Below are 20000 nucleotides of genomic sequence, written 5' to 3' on the forward strand. Positions count from 1 at the left end.
TAATACTTACATTATAAACACAGCATGATAATACTCCTATGTTGAAGCACGGTACAATCCATCACCAAAGGATTTTTGGGCGCCTTATGTAATGTTTTATATTTTCAATGGAACATTAACAACGTTGGTGTTGTTTACTCGATTCACATTGTCATCAGGTGGGAGGAGCCTATCCCCAGGTGCATGTCTTTGGAGGTGGGAGGGGCCTATCCCCAGGTGCATGTTTTTGGAGGTGGGAGGAGCCTATCCCCAGGTGCATGTCTTTGGAAGTGGGAGGAGCCTATCCCCAGGTGCATGTCTTTGGAGGTGGGAGGGGCCTATCCCCAGGTGAATGTCTTTGGAGGTGGGAGGGGCCTATCCCTAGGTGCATGTCTTTGGAGGTGGGAGGGGCCTATCCCCAGGTGCATGTCTTTGGAGGTGGGAGGAGCCTATCCCCAGGTGCATGTCTTTGGAGGTGGGAGGGGCCTATCCCCAGGTGCATGTCTTTGGAGGTGGGAGGGGCCTATCCCCAGGTGCATGTCTTTGGAGGTGGGAGGGGCTTATCCCCAGGTGCATGTCTTTGGAGGTGGGAGGAGCCTATCCCCAGGTGCATGTCTTTGGAGGTGGGAGGGGCCTATCCCCAGGTGCATGCCTTTGGAGGTGGGACGAAGCCGGAGTACCCGGAGGGAACCCACACAGTCATGGGGAGAACATGCAAACTCCACACAGAAAGATCCCGAGCCCGGGATTGAACCCAGGACTACTCAGGACCTTCATATTGTGAGGCAGATGCACTAACCCCTCTCCCACTGCGCTGCCCACACACAACTATTAATGAAATGCAAATGCGCTGACACTCGTGATATCGCCCTGTCTCTGCTTTGTCTGCGTCACGGTACTCGATGTCCGGCCTTGGCAATCAGCAGGCCGAGTCTAGACGCAACGCTGATAGGAGATGACTTGCAATTGTTTGTATTACCAGCTGTCCCTTTGCATGGATAGAAAATTACAATTTCAGCAAAATTGATTGCAACTATAGCAACAGCCCTTAAACATAATAGTTGTGTGATAATACATACATAATTATTCTAACATTTATAACCCCCCAAAAAATGGATTGCTCTTCATAAAAATAACTTTGAAATTTAACCCAACACTCACAAGTTATAAATTGGGTTATCAAAACAACCCAGCATTTTTTTTCTAAGTGTGTAGAGTTGTAAGAACATCGTTTTTTTGCTTTGATTTTTACAATGATTGTGTGGCCATGGGAAAGCTACTCGTGCCCCCCCCCCATCTCCACAGCGAGGGCGGCGTGGCTGTTGATGACATAAGCGACGCGGCGGCGCTAATGTGTCGATTTACCCGGCACAATGTTGCCATTTTGCGGCGTGTTCACTTTCATGTTGAATGTATAATTCATCCGGCGACAGAAACGCATGAATGTTTAATACGTCGGCGGCAGCGAGGCCTGTCGAAAGCCTGACCTTGAAACGTCCTTTAAACATCATTCCGCAACAGCGCCAAGGCCCAGTTAAGCTGCTACACAACACACACACACACACACACACACACACACACACACACACACACACACACACACACACACACACACACACACACACACACACACACACACACACACACACACACACACACACACACACACTGTCTTCCTCTCTCAACAAACAACCCGTCTGCCGCTGTCGCTTCACGCCGCTGTCTGCTCAGGCTTTGTTTCCTGGGATGCAAAATGCAGATGAGACGAGTCAGACACCGGCGCTATTTTTTTATTTTTTCCGGGAGGAGCTGCCACTCAAAGCCCGACATCTGTGCGAATAGCAAAACACACAAGGTACAGTGCGGGATGAGAGGCGGAGGGAGCGGCGAGATAGCGGACGGCGGAGAGAAGGAGCGGCAAAGTGGCTAAGAAAGCCTTCTCTTCTCCTGGCTGAACAAAGAGCGATATGCACATGAATACCTCTTTCCTCCCACTGTGTTTTCCGCCGGGATATTTATTCTGAAAAGCGGCGGCGCACAACAAGGGCTCCGTCTCGTGTTTGCTAGTGGGCTGAGGCGCCGGCGCTCCCCAGCTGATTATGTGTCTGTCTGTAGCAGTTTGAGCCGCTGCCAAAGGAATTAGGTCTAGTATTTGTCAACGCTCGCGTTTCTGCCTTTTGGAAAATGCAAAAAAAACAAAAAAAGGCCCAGCATTTTAAATAAATGAAGGATGTCGCAGTGGAAGCCTATTAAATTTTCAATGTGAGCATTTTGTGAGTCTTCATGTGTGTTTAGGCCTCGCACAAAAGGAATATTTAAAAAACCAAAGCGTGCTAATTGGGACAGAGATTGTTAGAGCGGCGTCTTATTCACACAGGCTTTTAGCTCATTAAACGCTTCCATCGGGCTCTTTCTTCACAGACCTTTAAAGTCAATGGAAACACTTTGGCGGCGGGTGCAAAGTGGAACAAAACATACCCGCTTGGATCATAACAAAATGTCAGTACAACATCACTGGTACAGGTGCAGACGCTCAGCAAACGTCTTAACCACCGATGGCAAACCCAGGTCTGAGTTCAGGAGGCAGCAGTCCAGCCACACTCCGCTCTTCATCAACGGCACAGCAGTGGAGGTGGTAAGCAGCACCAAGTTCCCCAGGCGTGCAGGTAACTGACAATATGACAACGCAGCCTCCGTAGCAGAAGATCCAGGCCTCTTTGACTTGATTTACGTGGACCCTGACTTAAACAAGTTGAAAAATGTATTGGAGTGTTACCATTTAGTGCTCAATTGTGCGGAATATGTACTGTACTGTGCAATCTACTAATAAAGGTTTCAATCAATCAATCAATCAATCAATCAATCAATCAATCAATCCGGGGCCAAACACAACTGCAATGTGGCCCCTCAGTGAAAACGACTTTGACACCTCTGGTCCAAACGCTCCAAACACACCAACACCAAGAAAATGCAGCAAATTAGAAACCCTGCAATCACATAAATGTTGTCGGATCAAAAGCAAAGCAGACCAATCATGCCGTTGTGGTGGGCGTTGCCTGCAGAACTGCAGCGAAGCGGGGTGTGGCAGAACCGGCTTCGAGATTAGCGACAGGTGCGTAGATGACACAGCTGAGAGTGTTTGTCTAATCACCTGTCGCTCTGTTAAAGGCAGCAGTCGGGAAGGAGAGGGGGAGTTGTTGAGGGCGGTTGGCGAAGCACGAGGGGAGCAAGAGCAAAGGAGACCACCCTTAGGGAAACCATTCATGTGCTCGATCGAGGAAGGACAATTGCTGGAAAGCACATAAAGACTTTGCACGAGCTGGCGTTTATTGTAAAATACACATTATTGTTGACCCTGAAAAGGAGTGGTGATGTCAGTGACTGGTGGCCCAAAGAAACCGGAAGGAAGGGACTTCCACAGCCGTAAATCTCAAAACACACACACACACACACACACACACACACACACACACACACACACACACACACACACACACACAGTTAGCTGGACTACCAACAAGTTACCGGCAAGTTATAGCTAGACTAATATTAGGTAAATCATCCAAACCACCCGGGATTTTGCCCAAGTATAGACAACCAAGAAGTTAGCCGTGCTACAACGGATTTAGCCAGACTCTCAGGAATTTAGCCAGGCTACCAAAACGTTAGCAATGCAGACAACCAAGCAGTTAGCCAGGCCATCGGGAAGATAGCCAGCCTACCAGCAAGTCAGACAGACTACCATGAAGTTAGCCACACTACCAGGATTTTTGCCCTACAGACTATTTGGAAATTAGCCAGACTGCCAGCAAGTTAGCCATGGAGACTACTAGGAAGATAGACTGACTACCAGGAATTAACTAGACTACCAGGAAGATGGATAGTCTACCAGGATGTTAGCCATGAGGATTACAAGGAAGTTAGCCAGACTATGAGGAAGTTATCCAAGTCACCACAAAGTTAGCCCATCTCCAAGGACGTTAGCCAGACTGCCAGCAAGTTAGCCATGGAGACTACTAGGAAGATAGACTGACTACCAGGAATTAACTAGACTACCAGGAAAATAGACAGTCTACCAGGATGTTAGCCATGAGGATTACAAAGAAGTTAGCCAGACTATGAGGAAGTTATCCAAGTCACCACAAAGTTAGCCCATCTCCAAGGATGTTAGCCAGGCTACCAGGAAGTCAGCCATGCAGAATTCCAGGAAATTAGCCATACAGATTTCCAATAAGTTAGCTAGGCTACCAGAAAGTTAGCCAGACTGCAAGGATGTTAGCCAGACTACCAAGAAGTTAGCCAAGCATTCCAGGAAGTTAGTTGGACTATCAGGAAGATAGTCCTGAGTACTACAAAGAGGTTAGCCAGACAACCAGCATGTTGGCAATGCAGACTACCAGAAAGTTAGCCGGACTATCAGGAAGTTAACCAGACTATCAGCAAGTTCACCATCCAGACTACCAGGATGTGAGCCAGAGTACCAAGACTTCAGCCGTATTGACTATTTGGGTTCTTCCAAGGATGTCGTAGTCGTAGTGGTTTGTACAGCCCTTTGAGACATTTGTGATTGAGGGCTATATAAATAAACATTGATTGATTGATTAACTACCTACAAGTTAGCCAGACGACCAGCAAGTTAGCAATGCAGACTACCAGGAATTTAGCCCTGAGTACAACCAGGAATTTAACCCTGAGTACTACCAGGAAGTTAGCCAGATGACCAGCAAGTTTGCAATGCAGACTACCAGAAAGTTAGCCGGACTATGAGGAAGTTAGCCAGGCTACCAGAAAGTTAGCCAGACGACCTGCAAGTTGGCATTGCAGACTACCAGGAATTTAGCTCTGACTACTACCAAGAAGTTAGTCGGATGACCAGCAATTTGGCAATACAAACTACCAGAAAGTTAGCCGGACTATAAGGAAGTTAGCCAGTCTACCAGGAAGTTAGCCAGACAACCAGAAAGTTAGCAATGCAGACTACCAGGAATTTAGCCCTGAGTACAACCAGGAATTCAACCCTGAGTACTACCAGGAAGTTAGCCAGATGACCAGCAAGTTTGCAATGCAGACTACCAGAAAGTTAGCCGGACTATGAGGAAGTTAGCCAGACTACCAGAAAGTTAGCCAGACGACCTGCAAGTTGGCGATGCAGACTACCAGGAATTTAGCCCTGAGTACAACCAGGAATTTAACCCTGAGTACTACCAGGAAGTTAGCCAGATGACCAGCAAGTTTGCAATGCAGACTACCAGAAAGTTAGCCGGACTATGAGGAAGTTAGCCAGGCTACCAGAAAGTTAGCCAGACGACCTGCAAGTTGGCATTGCAGACTACCAGGAATTTAGCTCTGACTACTACCAAGAAGTTAGTCGGATGACCAGCAATTTGGCAATACAAACTACCAGAAAGTTAGCCGGACTATAAGGAAGTTAGCCAGTCTACCAGGAAGTTAGCCAGACAACCAGAAAGTTAGCAATGCAGACTACCAGGAATTTAGCCCTGAGTACAACCAGGAATTCAACCCTGAGTACTACCAGGAAGTTAGCCAGATGACCAGCAAGTTTGCAATGCAGACTACCAGAAAGTTAGCCGGACTATGAGGAAGTTAGCCAGACTACCAGAAAGTTAGCCAGACGACCTGCAAGTTGGCAATGCAGACTACCAGGAATTTAGCCCTGAGTACTACCAAGAAGTTAGTCGGATGACCAGCAATTTGGCAATACAAACTACCAGAAAGTTAGCCGGACTATAAGGAAGTTAGCCAGTCTACCAGGAAGTTAGCCAGACAACCAGCAAGTTAGCAATGCAGACTACCAGGAATTTAGCCCTGAGTACTACCAGGAAGTTAGCCAGATGACCAGCAAGTTTGCAATGCAGACTACCAGAAAGTTAGCCGGACTATGAGGAAGTTAGCCAGGCTACCAGAAAGTTAGCCAGACGATCTGCAAGTTGGCATTGCAGACTACCAGGAATTTAGCCCTGAGTACTACCAAGAAGTTAGTCGGATGACAAGCAATTTGGCAATACAAACTACCAGAAAGTTAGCCGGACTATAAGGAAGTTAGCCAGTCTACCAGGAAGTTAGCCAGACAACCAGCAAGTTAGCAATGCAGACTACCAGGAATTTAGCCCTGAGTACAACCAGGAATTCAACCCTGAGTACTACCAGGAAGTTAGCCAGATGACCAGCAAGTTTGCAATGCAGACTACCAGAAAGTTAGCCGGACTATGAGGAAGTTAGCCAGGCTACCAAAAAGTTAGCCAGACGATCTGCAAGTTGGCATTGCAGACTACCAGGAATTTAGCCCTGAGTACTACCAAGAAGTTAGTCGGATGACAAGCAATTTGGCAATACAAACTACCAGAAAGTTAGCCGGACTATAAGGAAGTTAGCCAGTCTACCAGGAAGTTAGCCAGATGACCAGCAAGTTGGCAATGCAGACTATCAGGAAGTTAGTCCTGAGTACTACCAGGAAGTCAGCCAGACGACCGGCAAGTTGGCAATGCAGACTACCAGAAAGTTAGCCGGACTACCAGGAAGTTAGCCAGTCTACCAGGAAGTTACCCACAAAAACAGCAAGTTGGCAATGCAGACTATCAGAAAGTTAGCCAGGCTACCAGGAAGTTAGCCAGACGACCAGCAAGTTGGCAATGCAAACTATCAGGAAGTTAGTCCTGAGTACTACCAGGAAGTCAGCCAGACGACCAACAAGTTGGCAATGCAGACTACCGGAAATGTAGCTGGACTACCAGGAAGTTAGCCCTGAGTACTACCAGGAAGTTAGCCAGACGACCAGCAAGTTGGCAATGCAGACTATAAGAAAGTTAGCCAGGCTACCAGGAAGTTAGCCAGACAACCAGCAAGTTGGCAATGCAAACTATCAGGAAGTTAGTCCTGAGTACTACCAGGAAGTCAGCCAGACAACCAGCAAGTTGGCAATGCAGACTACCAGAAATTTAGCCGGACTACCAGGAAGTTAGCCCTGTGTACTACCAGGAAGTTAGCCAGGTTATCAGGAAGTTAACCATTAAGGCTACCAGTAAGTCAAGGAATTCAAAGGTTCTCGTTTTCTTGATGCATTTGTTCAACCTTTAAAAACAGTTTCTGGTAAAATACTATTTGTTAAATCTCCAAGTTGTCTTCCCTCAGAACTGAACCTCTGCCTAAGGCGCTGATTTTCTGTACTTTAATAATTATTATTGCCGGAGTGAACTATTTCAAAGTAGCCTCAATCCTCCTCCTTAATGTTTCATTTTATGTAAATATTATTTACTAGGGGGCTAATAAAAAAACAAAAAGTATGTTTACCCCCAAAAAGCACAATTTGTGTACAAACACCGAGTGGCGTAGTTGGAAAATTACAGTTTCTGTCATATTTTGGGAAAAAATGAACAAAGAGAGACCACACGGTGCACTTTATTTCACCTTAAGTGCTTTACATAATCCTTTAATGAACTAATTAGTCATGATGCTCACAATGTCGACTTAAACTGTGAACGCTTACTGTATGAACGTATTAATAGGGTGAGTACTGTAATATTTCATATCTTTAGGCTATGTGTGACATAAATATAGAATCCATCGCATAAACACCAGTGTGGAGTCCTTTTAGGCACACTGGCAAGATGGAATAATTGAAGTTGTGGAGAGGCAGGGACACAAATATGAACACATTACTGTACATCCGCTGATATCTGCACTCACATGCACCATTGTGATACATTAGCACAAACACACCCCCTGCTGGGACCTACGGGAGGTTTGATCTCAGCACCACTTATAGCTATGAATGCCATAAACAGAAACTGCAACATGGGAACGATAACAAATGCAAAAAGTATGCAAATCGGAGCCTCGCAACTGAATCCACGCCTCTTCAAAAGGAATACGCGGATCCCGCCATTGCGGATCTACGTTGCCTGCAGAATCCCAAATCCGGCGGCACGGGACAAAGAAGGAGAGAATGGGGAGGGCTGATAAAGCGAGATCTGATCTAATAACCACGACATTCACTGGCATTGCAAATGTTGATCAGAATCATCAAGAGAATGTCAACATTGAGATAGCAGTTTGGTCTTTATGACAATCACAAAAAAACAACAACAACCCTTGTTTATATGTACAGTATTTAACAATGTCAGATAACAATAAAATATAACTATTATTCAAATTGTGTTTTGTTTTCATATTTTCTGGAAGCGACCAATGCTACCATGTGTCATCTGCACATTATCTAAAAAATATTCAATCAAAACAAATAAAGGATCACCGCGAGACTCAAGCATGTGTTAGCATTTGTGGTTTAGAAGAAGAGGCGGAGCAATACATTGGAACATTTTACACAATTACTACTTAAACTGTACACAAAGACGGTAGATTTAAGAACTACCACAACGGCAGAGGAAGGCTGCAGCAGAAAAGGGTCCCCAGTCGTCTTGGACTCCATGCCACTGGACCTTAACCCGATTCTGTCAAATATGGTGTGACTGTCTGTGCTCCAGTCTACCCACGTAAAACAAAGTCACGCACGGGCATCCTTCATAAAGGGATACACCCCCACCAGAAGGATCGTCACACTCGTTCGAGTGCTCACCGATGATGATGATGAGGACACCGGAAAAGACCCAATCATCGCCAAGAAAAAGTACTCTTGCAAGTTCCAAAATGATTGGGAAAAAATCATTTCAATTCATCCAGAACATTTCGAAGGGGAAGGAGTGTCCTGTATGCAAATTTTGTAGATCAGACTTCTCCATTGAACACGATGGCAAAACAGATATACTCATTCATGAACAGATTATTTATATATATGTATATATTATATATATATATATATATATATATATATATATATATATATATATATATTTATATATATATATATATATATATATATATATATACATACACCCCCCCCACCCAACTCAGAGGTCTCAAGGTTGGCAAGTATGGTGTTTTATTTCTTGTCTTGCGCTCCTATTTTGGTGGGGTTTTTTTTTGTATTTACCTGTAGCAGTTTCATGTATTCCTTTGAGCAATATTCCCGCATTTACTTTGTTTTTGCAATCAATAATATTTCAGTTGTTGCTATCCTTCTCTGTGTGGACGTTGTTGATTGTCAAGTCATGTACGGATGCACTTTGTGGACTCCATCTGTGCTCCACACGCTGTAAGTCTTTGCTGTCGTCCAGCATTCTGTTTTTGTTTACCTTGTAGCAAGTTCAGTTTTAGTTTTGTTCTGCATAGCCTCCCCTAAGCTTCAATGCTTTTTCTTAGGGGCACTCAGCGTGTTTATTTTTGGTTAAAGCATTAGATACCTTTTTACCTGCACACTGCCGACTTCTACAAAGCAATGAGCTACCTGCTCTGCCTCATAATCTGAAAAACACGGTAGTTTTTATGGGAAAAACGTGATCGCTTTTTGCACAATTTGGTTTTCACGTGACTTTTTGGAAACCTCGGGAAGACGGTGTTGTTTTTCTTCAACGTCGAGAGTTTCTTCAATGGGGTATTTTGCAAAAACCCTGTCAGCTTTCAGCGGCACGGTCTTTTCGATCAGCTTCAAACGAACTCGCCATCTCAATCTTCCGTTTCCCGGCGTGGTTTTCACTTACATTTAACACGCCTCGTATATTTTCTGCCGGCTGCACAGCCGCTATAATAAATTCCTTATACAGCCTACCCTATTAGCATTGATGTGTAACCTTGGAGCTCACCGTGTTCTGCCTGAGGGTGATAGAGTCCTGCATGTTGCTATCCGTGTGTGTGTGTGTGTGTGTGTGTGTGTGTGTGTGTGTGTGTGTCTGTGTGTGTGTGTGTGTGTGTGTGTGTGTGTGTGTGTTAGCCCAGGTGCCCCACTGGCTCACATCTGAGGCCTCACAATCACACACATACGTCCTATTTTCAACAATTCCTTCCACCTTTTCCGATCTGATCGTTCAATCTCTCTACTTCCTGCCGCCATCAATCACGTGACCCCCGTTAATCATCCGCGCCTGGCTCGCCTACGGAGCTCTCAGTCCGGGTCCACGGGCAGAGCGAGAATGAGATCGGCGGCGGCCCAATTAGCATTTTGATGGAACGAAGCCAAAGCCTAGGACGCTCAGTCACATGTTCGAATGTGTCAGGTCTGTCATCATGTTTTGTTCAAGTCATGTTCTGTTTGGTTTTTGGACACTCAGTTCCTGCTTTTTTCACTCTTTTGTTTTGTCACCATAGCAACCATTAGTTTCACCTGTTTCACATTCTGAGTCACGCACCTGTTGTCACTAATGATGTCACTATTATTTAAAGCGATAGTTGCCAGGAAGTCAGCCTGGCAACATTACCTCAGCTCACTTCATGCCATGCTTCTTCTGATACTCATGCCTGTTCATAGTTATGCTTCTTGCCATGCCACGTCACTTTTGTTTTTTCATGTCACAGTTAACGAGTTTTGCTTCATGTTCATAGTTTCTGCCTTTGTGCAAGTTTTTGTTTCATCAGCCAAGTTTTTGTACTTCCGCCTTGTGCGCACCCTTTGTTCCTTTTTTATAGTAATAAATAAATATGTCCTTGCCCGCTCCAACTTTCCTTTGCATTCCAGGAAAACAAACCCCAAAGTCCACGTATTGACAGAATGTGCCGCTGTGTAAAAGTACAGAAGGTGTGACACCTGACGGGATGAGGAAACAAATACGATTGCCTGCTCTGCCCCCTTTTTTTCGTGAAGGTGATGAAATGGTTGCAAGGTTGCAAGAAAAAACAGTAAAAAAAAGAGGAGGCGCGTGCATGGAACTCCAACACACCTGTACCACAGCTTGAGCCAAGGCACGTTTTTTTTCATTGAATATATTAGAAGACACACCACCAGCAGAAATTACTAAAAAAATGTAACTTGATATTGACAATAAAACGTTGTTGAATATGACCTTAATGTTGTGTTTTAGTTTTATCCTGCCTTCTCCTTTTCTGCTCCTGTGTTATCAGTTTTTCATCCTCGGCAAGGGGCGGACCTTGTGGCACACCTGCTCTCAATTAACCTGACAGTATTTAGGCTGGTCACTGACAGCTTGGCCTCGCCGGTTATTGTATCCCAAACTCACCTGGTGCATGCACCTGCTTCACCAGTCCCGGTACGTTTTCACTACTTTGTCCTGAATTCCCTAACCTCTTGTGTGTTTATTTTCTAGTCTCCCTGAGGTAAAAGGATTTCTTGTTTTGGACTCTTGCCTTGCTCAGTGTGCCTTGGCCCTTTCACCCGCCGACCTCTGAGGAAGCTATGTTGTCCTAATTACATGGTGTGTGTTTCTGCCCCATCGCCCTTAGTTATCCCTTTTTGTCTTATTAATTTTTTTGAATCCCACTTTGTCTCCCGTCTCTGCATCCTGGGGTCACCCCCACTTGACCAAGACCCTAAAATTTAATCCATAACCAAGCATGCATCACTATAGCTCTTGTCTCAAAGTAGGTGTACTGTCATCACCTGTCACATCACACCCTGACTTATTTTCAGTTTTTTTTTCTGTTTTCCTGTGTGTAGCATACTTGCCAAAGAAATACTTAAAAATATATACACCCCTCGCTACCATCCCTCTCCCACCTCAATACCCCCCGCCATCTCCCGAATTCGGAGGTCTCAAGTTGTTAATATTCAGTGTTTTATCCTTCATAGTTAATATTGTAAAAACCCACATTATTTTCCATTTAAATCGGTATATCATGTTTTTTTAGCATTCAATCAGACATTATTGTGAGGTTTTGTATCAGTGTTCCTAAAGATAGATATACCGGCCCCCGGACACTTTTTTTTCCTTCTAAATTTTGCCCCTCCAGTCAAAATAATTGCCCCGGCCAGGCTTATAAGTTGCTTGAAGAAGATAAAAAAAACAACAACAATTATCTTAATTATACTTGCCAACCCTCCCGATTTTCTTGGGAGACTCCCAAATTTCAGTGCCCCTCCCGAAAATCTTGCTGGGGCAACCATTCTCCCGAATTTCTCCCGATTTCCCCCCAGACAACATTATTGGGGGCGTGGCTTAAAGGCACTGCCTTTAGCGTCCTCTCTCACCTGAAAAGGAGACTACTATATATATGTGTCCGTTAGCCATAGGTTTATCTATAACCCATAAACGATTTCTCAGCGTGTTTATTCCAGCCGGCACGTTAATGCACTGACACACAACATCCGGGTTCCCATCATGCATTGCTTCAAAACTACGGCAAGTAGTAATGTCCAAAAACATAACAGGGACGAAGCAATTCATCCAGGACAGCTGGAGGGGGGGGGGGGATGCTTCCTGCAAATGTTGTCGATCAGATTTCTCCATTGAATACGGAGCTCCTATTTTGGTGGCTTTTTCTGTTTTGTTGGTATTTCCTGTAGGAGTTGTATGTATTCCTTTGTGCAAAATTCCCCGCATCTACTTTGTTTTAGAAATCAAGAATATTTCAGTTGTTGCTATCCTTCTTTGTGAGGACATTGTTGATTGTCATGTACGGATCCACTTTGTGGACGCCATCTCTGCTCCACACGCTGTAAGTCTTTGCCGTCGTCCAGCATTCTGTTTTTCTTTATTTTGTAGCCAGTTCAGTTGTAGTTTGGTTCTGCATAGCCATCCCTAAGCTTCAATGCATTTTTTTAGGGACACTCACCTTTTGTTTATTTTTGGTTTAAGCATTAGATACCTTTTTACCTGCACAGCAATGAGCTACCTGCTGCCACCTACTGATGTGAAAGCGTATTACACGGTTACTCAGTCGAGCTCTAGACAGCACTGAGACTCAACAACAACACATCATTTGCAGATTAGAATTAGTGGTTTACAAAAATTATTTTCAACCCAATTAGGTGAAATTACATAATCTCTCACGGCACAGTGGTTGAAAAGCACTGCTCTAAAGCACGGTTGTCAAACTCAAGGCCCAGGGGCCAGATCTGACCCGCCACATCATTTTATTTGGCCCTCAAAAGCCCGGAAATAATATGAGTCATTAAAGTACCAAAATGTATGTTTTTTTTTAAATTTTGACAGAAAAAAAAATACATGTACTGTTAGAATAATTATGTATATATTATCATCATAACTTTATGCTTAAGTGCCGTTGATATAACTTATCGTCAATTGTGCTGAAGTGGTATTTTTTGTATCTATGCAAGCTGGCAATCCAAAGTTTTTATCAGTGTTGTGTCTAGACTGACGGCCTAGGCCGAACACCGCCGTGACGCAGATAGAGCAGAGACAAGGTGATATGACCTGCATCACCTAATTTTTATTTGTTCTATAATCATATATTGTGTCTAACTGGAGTTGTCGAGATTAGCCCCTTCCCTCAGCGACAGTGATGTAATAGGAACGTTCCAAATAAACAGAGGAGGCGCGTGGGCTTGACTTTTAGAACGTAGTTTAGATCTGTAACTAGAATACAGCCCAAAACACGTCTCCTCATGAGCTAAATTGAACTCTGTCTCTGCATGATTCCTTGCTTCTTGTCTGATTATTAGATGTTTGAACCTGACAGCACTCAATGCAATTGCATGTTTTTTTTTTTAAATGTAAATATTATAATGATCATACATTCAAACAATGTTTTAATGACATTCAGACTTCAATCTAAAACGGAGCAGCATCTCTTCATTCGGAAACAACAACAACAACAACAGCAGAAATGTGTCCCGTGAAAAACCGAAACTCTCTAATAACTAAAGTTCCTTGGGTGAATAATGTAATATCACTACACCAGTATGTTTTTAGCGCTTTCATGGCGGGTTTACTGACAGATATAAGTAAGAACTTTACACAACTTTACATTAGAAATGGCAATAGCGGAAGAGAAAATCTCCCATAACAAGAAGATACAGAAAAAGAAGAAGCCTATCGGCACGGACTGCAATGGCGGATGTGCACAAATTTTCAGTCTTATGCAAATCCCAAATACAGATCAGCAGATACCAGAAGGGAAAGAAAAGTTGCTTTAGCTTTATATAGCGAAACAAATGCTAATGGGTGCCATTTTGTGGTCCTTATAAACACACCATAGTAATACTTGTTTAATGCGCCAACAATCAATCAATCAAAGTGTATTTATATAGCCCTTAATCACAAGTGTCTCAAAGGGCTGCACGAGTCACAACGACATCATCCTCTCAGATCCCGCATCAGGGCAAGGAATAACTCAAGCTGCAGGACGCCTTGTAGTCACTACAAGCCTGCAGGTGCATATTTCACCATGCTGCAAAAGGAAACACAGTTTAACCCTTTCCTCTCCTCCCTTTCCACCTGTGCTACCTGCACGTCAACGACGACACCGGAGGAACTTGGAAGGTAAAGAGCATAAAGAAAGAGAAATGCGTGCGTGGTTAAGTGTCATAATAAAAGCCTGGAGCTTTCTTCCTTACCATCTTAAACCCATTCCACTCCATTTGTGAGATGCCGCAGGTTGATCTTTCTCTCTCTCTCTCCTATTTCCTCACACACAGCAGCAACGCTACTCAATCCCCCTTCCCCTTACTTTGCAGCGGCAGAACCTTCCGCTGGTTAATATTCTGTCCTCGGCGTTCCCGGAGTCTCAGCGGCGAGCGGGGAGCGGCTTAGCGGAAGGCGCAGGCGGCGCAGGCATCGCCTTCTTCCACAGATGCTGAGAGCAGAATGATGAGCTTGGATGCGAGCGCAGCCAGCATCAGCATCAGCATCAGCATCAGCACCACTCCCCCCCACCCTCCACCCCTCCCCTCCAATGTGTCGCTGGCGTCTCGGCTCGCCCCCTCCCTCGGTGTTAACACCTTGGCTATCCGGCTGGCCGGGAGCCCCCCGGTCGGCACACGCCAGCCTCAGCCCCGCTTTTGGCAGAGAAAAAGGCTTTTTGAATCCCCGGCAAAAGCAATCAATCGGCCGCTCAGCTCGGGCGCCCGAGCGAGCCGGGGCACGGCGTGACGTGAAGGCGAGCACGAGGAGAGTGATTGCCGCCTCGGGCGCTATGGTAATAGGATGCCTGCGCGGCGCTGTGTATATAAATGAGCTATTACTGAGTGTCCTCTCTGCATCTGCATCTCCGGGCGGGTATGCGGCCTTCACCCTCGCCATTCCAACATACAACAACAAAAAATAAAAAAAAATTCCCACTTGTACCAAAACGTACCATATTTTTCTGGACCATAGGGCACGTCGTATTATATATGAAACCTACTCAGTGGCATAGTGGTTAGAGCAGGGGGTCCCCCAACTTTTTGAACCGGGGGCCGCATTGGGTTAGAACATTTTGGCTAGGGGCCGGGCTTTACATCCATCCATCCATCCATTTTCTACTGCTGCCCCTTACAGGGTCGTGGGGGGTACTGGAGCGTATATATATATATATATATATTATATTATATATATATATATATATATATATATATATATATCCCTGTGATGAGGTGGCGACTTGTCCAGGGTGTACCTCGCCTTCCACCCAATTGTAGCCGAGATAGGCACCAGCGCCCCCCAATATACCAAAGGAAATAAGCAGTAGAATATGGATGGATGGATATATATATATATATATATATATATATATATATATACATATATACATACATATATATATGTACATATATGCATATATATGTACAAATATACATATATGTATGTACTGTATGTGTGGGGAAAATCCCAAGACTACATCTCTACAGAACTGTTTCATGAGGGGTTCCCTCAGTCATCAGGAGATGATACTTATATACGTACAGATACAAACCCTGTTTCCATATGAGTTGGGAAATTGTGTTAGATGTAAATATAAACAGAATACAATGATTTGCAAATCCTTTTCAAGCCATATTCAGTTGAATATGCTACAAAGACAACATATTTGATGTTCAAACTCATAAACATTATTTTTTTGCAATTAATCATTAACTTTCAAATTTGATGCCAGCATCATGTGACAAAGAAGTTGGGAAAGGTGGCAATAAATACTGATAACATTGAAGAATGCTCATCAAACACTTATTTGGAACATCCCACAGGTGTGCAGGCTAATTGGGAAAAAATGCTCAGTCTTTTACAAGAAAGGATGGAGGGAGGTACACCCCTTTGTCCACAACTAAGTGAGCAAATAGTTTAAGAACAACCTTTCTCAAAGTGCAATTGCAATCATTTTAGGGATTTCAACATCTACGCTCCATAATATCATCAAAAGGTTCAGAGAATCTGGAGAAATCACTCCACGTAAGCGGCATGGCCGGAAACCAACATTGAATGACCGTGACCTTCCATCCCTCAGACGGCACTGTATCAAAAACCCACATCAATCTCTAAAGGATATCACCACATGGGCTCAGGAACACTTCAGAAAACCACTGTCACTAAATACAGTTTGTCCCTACATCTGTAAGTGCAAGTTATAGCTCTACTATGCAAAGCCAAAGCCATTTATCAACAACATCCAGAAACGCCGCCGCCTTCCCTGGGCCCGAGATTATCTAAGATGGACTGATGCAAAGTGGAAAAGTGTTCTGTGGTCTGACGAGTCCGCATTTCAAATTGGTTTCGGAAATATTCGACATGGTGTCTTCCGGAACAAAGAGGAAGCGAACCATCCAGACTGTTATCGACCAGAGTTCAAAAGCCAGCATGTGTGATGGTATGGGGGTGTATTAGTGCCCAAGGCATGGGTAACTTACACACCTGTGAAGGCACCATTAATGCTGAAAGGTTTTGGAACAACATATGTTGCCATCTAAGCGCCGTCTTTTTCATGGACGCCCCTGCTTATTTCAGCAAGACAATGCCAAGCCACATTCAGCACGTGTTACAACAGCGTGGCTTCGTAAAAAAAGAGTGTGGGTACTTTCCTGGCCCGCCTGCAGTCCAGACCTGTCTCCCATGGAAAATGTGTGGTGCATTATGAAGCGTAAAATAGGACAGCGGAGACCCCCGGACTGTTGAAGGACTGAAGCTCTACATAAAACAAGAATGGGAAAGAATTCCACTTTCAAAGCTTCAACAATTAGTTTCCTCAGTTCCCAAACGTTTATTGAGTGTTGTTAAAGAAAAGGTGATGTAACACAGTGGTGAACATGCCCTTTCCCAACTACTTTGGCACGTGTTGCAGCCAGGAAATTCTAAGTTAATTATTATTTGCAAATAAAAAAATAAAGTTTATGAGTTTGAACATCAAATATGTTGTCTTTGTAGCATATTCAACTGAATATGGCTTGAAAGGATTTGCAAATCATTGTATTCTGTTTATATTTACATCCAACACAATTTCCCAACTCATATGGAAACGGGGTTTGTAAGAAGAGATACTGTACACACATTCCACCTAAAACCACCGCATGGAGGTGAAGGCCCTGATTGGGTGGGCAGGCTGTGATTGGTCGGCTGAGGAAGAGCAGGCGGGAGGGGGCAGGAGCTGAGAGGATGCATGCACCGTATCAGCGCTCATGAAAAATGAAGCAATAAACGCGCCAATTCCCGGCCCGTACACTTCATCAGATACACCTGAACAATCTAATAGGCCCCCGATAGCAGAGCTGGGCCATCAGTTTATACATTCAAAGCCACAAAACTCAGGTTTGAATTTTCACCGTGAATTATGTGCGACAAGAAATAATCCCCTTGAAGAAGTAAAGCTGGGAGGTTCGCTGGCTGAAGTCTCAGAGAGGCAAGAAGGGGGAGCTCGTGTTTGCTTTAACGCGCTTTAGCGGACTGGCAGCGCCCGTCTCATCATGCACGCACGCAGCAGACTGCACAGAGACATCAACAACACCCGCCATATAGGACCGTAGTAGCTGTACTTGCCGAGTGCACGTGAAAATGTTGGTGAGCTCTCGTTACAAACACAAATATATGAACCTGCAGTAAAATACATGTGTGCATGTCTGTATTTGTGTGCAGGTTTGGAATGGGAGCATGAATTATTGAATTTGTTTGCTGCCCGAACAGGTCGGAGAATAAGTTTTGACAAAAAACAGAAAAAAACAAAGCAGGTGGTGGCCATTTTGATTGTTTTCATTTTCAAAACCAACACACATTCACATACATACATACATATATATATATATATATATATATATATATATATATATATATATATATATATATATATATATATATATATATATATACACACACATACATTTATACACACACATACACACATATATATATATATATATATATATATATATATATATATATATATATATATATATATATGTCTGTATTTTTTACAACACTTAAACTTCAGGTGTATCTGTTCAAATAATTATTTAGGTTTTATACCCTTTATGTCAAAACCCTATTTTTCATGGCAAAACCAAAAAAAAAAACATGCAATGTTTTCCCCAAATCAGAACCCTTAAAAAAGTGCTGGTTCTTAAACAGAGCCCAAACCAATACTAAAATATCAGAATAAAAATAAAAAAACCTTACAAATTGTGTTTAAAAACAATACACATTTATTTTCAAGTTTTTGGTGACAAGCAAGTTGAACTAATACTTAAATAATGCAAATACAATTAAAAGTAGTACATTCCAAAATGTGGTTATAATTATTAGGCCCTGCGATGAGGAGGCGACTTGTCCGGGGTGTACCCCGCCTTCTGCCCGATTGTAGCTGAGATAGGCGCCAGCGCCCCCGCGACCCCAAAAAGGGTAGAAAATGGATGGATGGTTGTAATTATTAAAGTAAAAAAATTTAAAATACAGAAACTATCAAATGTGCAAAAAAACAACAACACTCTTATAAAAAACATGCTTTCGTTAGCTGATCCTGATATCCTTTTTTTGTCGGACAGGATTTGGCTTGCAACGCTTTTATTTTGAAAACCAGAATTGTGTGCTGTCGGTCTTACAAGCTCTGCATTGAGATGAAAAGTACTTGCCGGGTCCCCGCCTGCACATTAACAACCATCTCGAAAGACCTTCACTCACACTTTTGTTCTCTTGTTGAAATTCAGAATGTTGAGGTTTCTGAATACAACTCAATGGTGCAACATTTTTTCTGACTGGTTTCTCCCTAATTGTGTGACATCATACGCGTTATGTGTTTGTTCATGTATTTAAATGTGCATTTTCGAATCCTTTAAAATCCAGGTAAGAAAATACAAAACATACTTGATGATGTATTGAATGTCAGGTATACTTGTATAAGGGTACAAAAATAAAAAGACTACAAATAAAATCCCTGGAGGACTACCACAAAAGCATCTCCACTTCAACACTGACCTTGCTAACCTCGCTTGTAAGCAACCTTTAGCCGGCTCGAGTACTGGAACCGTGTGCTAGACACCAAGACCCTCCCTTCTAGGCCTTTAATTAGCTTGTAACACACACAATCTCATAGAAGAATATACCAAACAATCCTCATGTTCCAACTTAAGATAATATTCTAGCACGTGGAGCTGCTCCACAACGTTTGATACATGACTTGTTCTGCAAAAATCACTAACTGATTACTGCGGAGGCAGATGTTGTCAGCGCTGCCTGCAGGAGCAAAGGTCACCGCCTCTGTCCACGGTGCTGAAGACAGAGCACCATCAGACGGTGGTGTGGCAGTGCTGACGGCGAGACACAGCCGGCAGGTGATTAGATTTCATAGGTGGTACGTGTTAATCTAATCGTATGTTGTTTTTAACAGTAAGCGGCAGGGAGCAGAGAGAGAGAGAGGATACGGACGTGACTGAAAGGTTGCGTTCTGCTGGAGAAAACTTTTGTTAAAAAAAGAACATTTTTTATTAAAACCTTGTTAAAACCTCCTGTGCCGTGTCTGACAGTGAAGCTACGAGGAGGCAACTTCCACAATTATGAATGAATCATCGGTAAAGACGCAGTTGCTGCATTAGATAATAATTGTTGTTGTTTTAGTCATCTGAGACGTGCTGCTGTTTTGGGCAGCAACACACTTCAAAGTAGCTCCGTAGTTGTGTTTAACGTCCGTGTTGGAACAATTAACACGAGTGAAATGACAGTTACGTCTTCTATTTTTGTACGGAGGGAAACAATGTGTTGTAATAATGGAGTGGCTAACACACCCAGTAATTAATTGGGATT

At 43.6% G+C, this 20000-nt stretch overlaps 1 protein-coding gene across 10 annotated transcripts in view; it reads right to left on the reverse strand.

The window, feature by feature from the left end:
* The window catches only part of elavl4 (ELAV like neuron-specific RNA binding protein 4), a 212324-nt gene that overhangs the window by 151072 nt on the left and 41252 nt on the right, over positions 1-20000 (reverse strand). Inside the window, exon 1 of one of the 10 annotated variants that reach the window (XM_061882972.1) lies at positions 14360-14612. The exons of the other annotated variants lie outside the window; for them this stretch is intronic. Within the exon in view, the coding sequence (XP_061738956.1) occupies positions 14360-14383 (24 nt within the window). The 5' untranslated portion in view covers positions 14384-14612. Of the gene's footprint in view, positions 1-14359; positions 14613-20000 lie in introns of those variants that run through there. 10 annotated transcript variants of the gene reach the window in all.

Source organism: Nerophis ophidion, linkage group LG22, assembly GCF_033978795.1.
Source record: "Nerophis ophidion isolate RoL-2023_Sa linkage group LG22, RoL_Noph_v1.0, whole genome shotgun sequence".
NCBI lineage: Eukaryota > Metazoa > Chordata > Actinopteri > Syngnathiformes > Syngnathidae > Nerophis > Nerophis ophidion.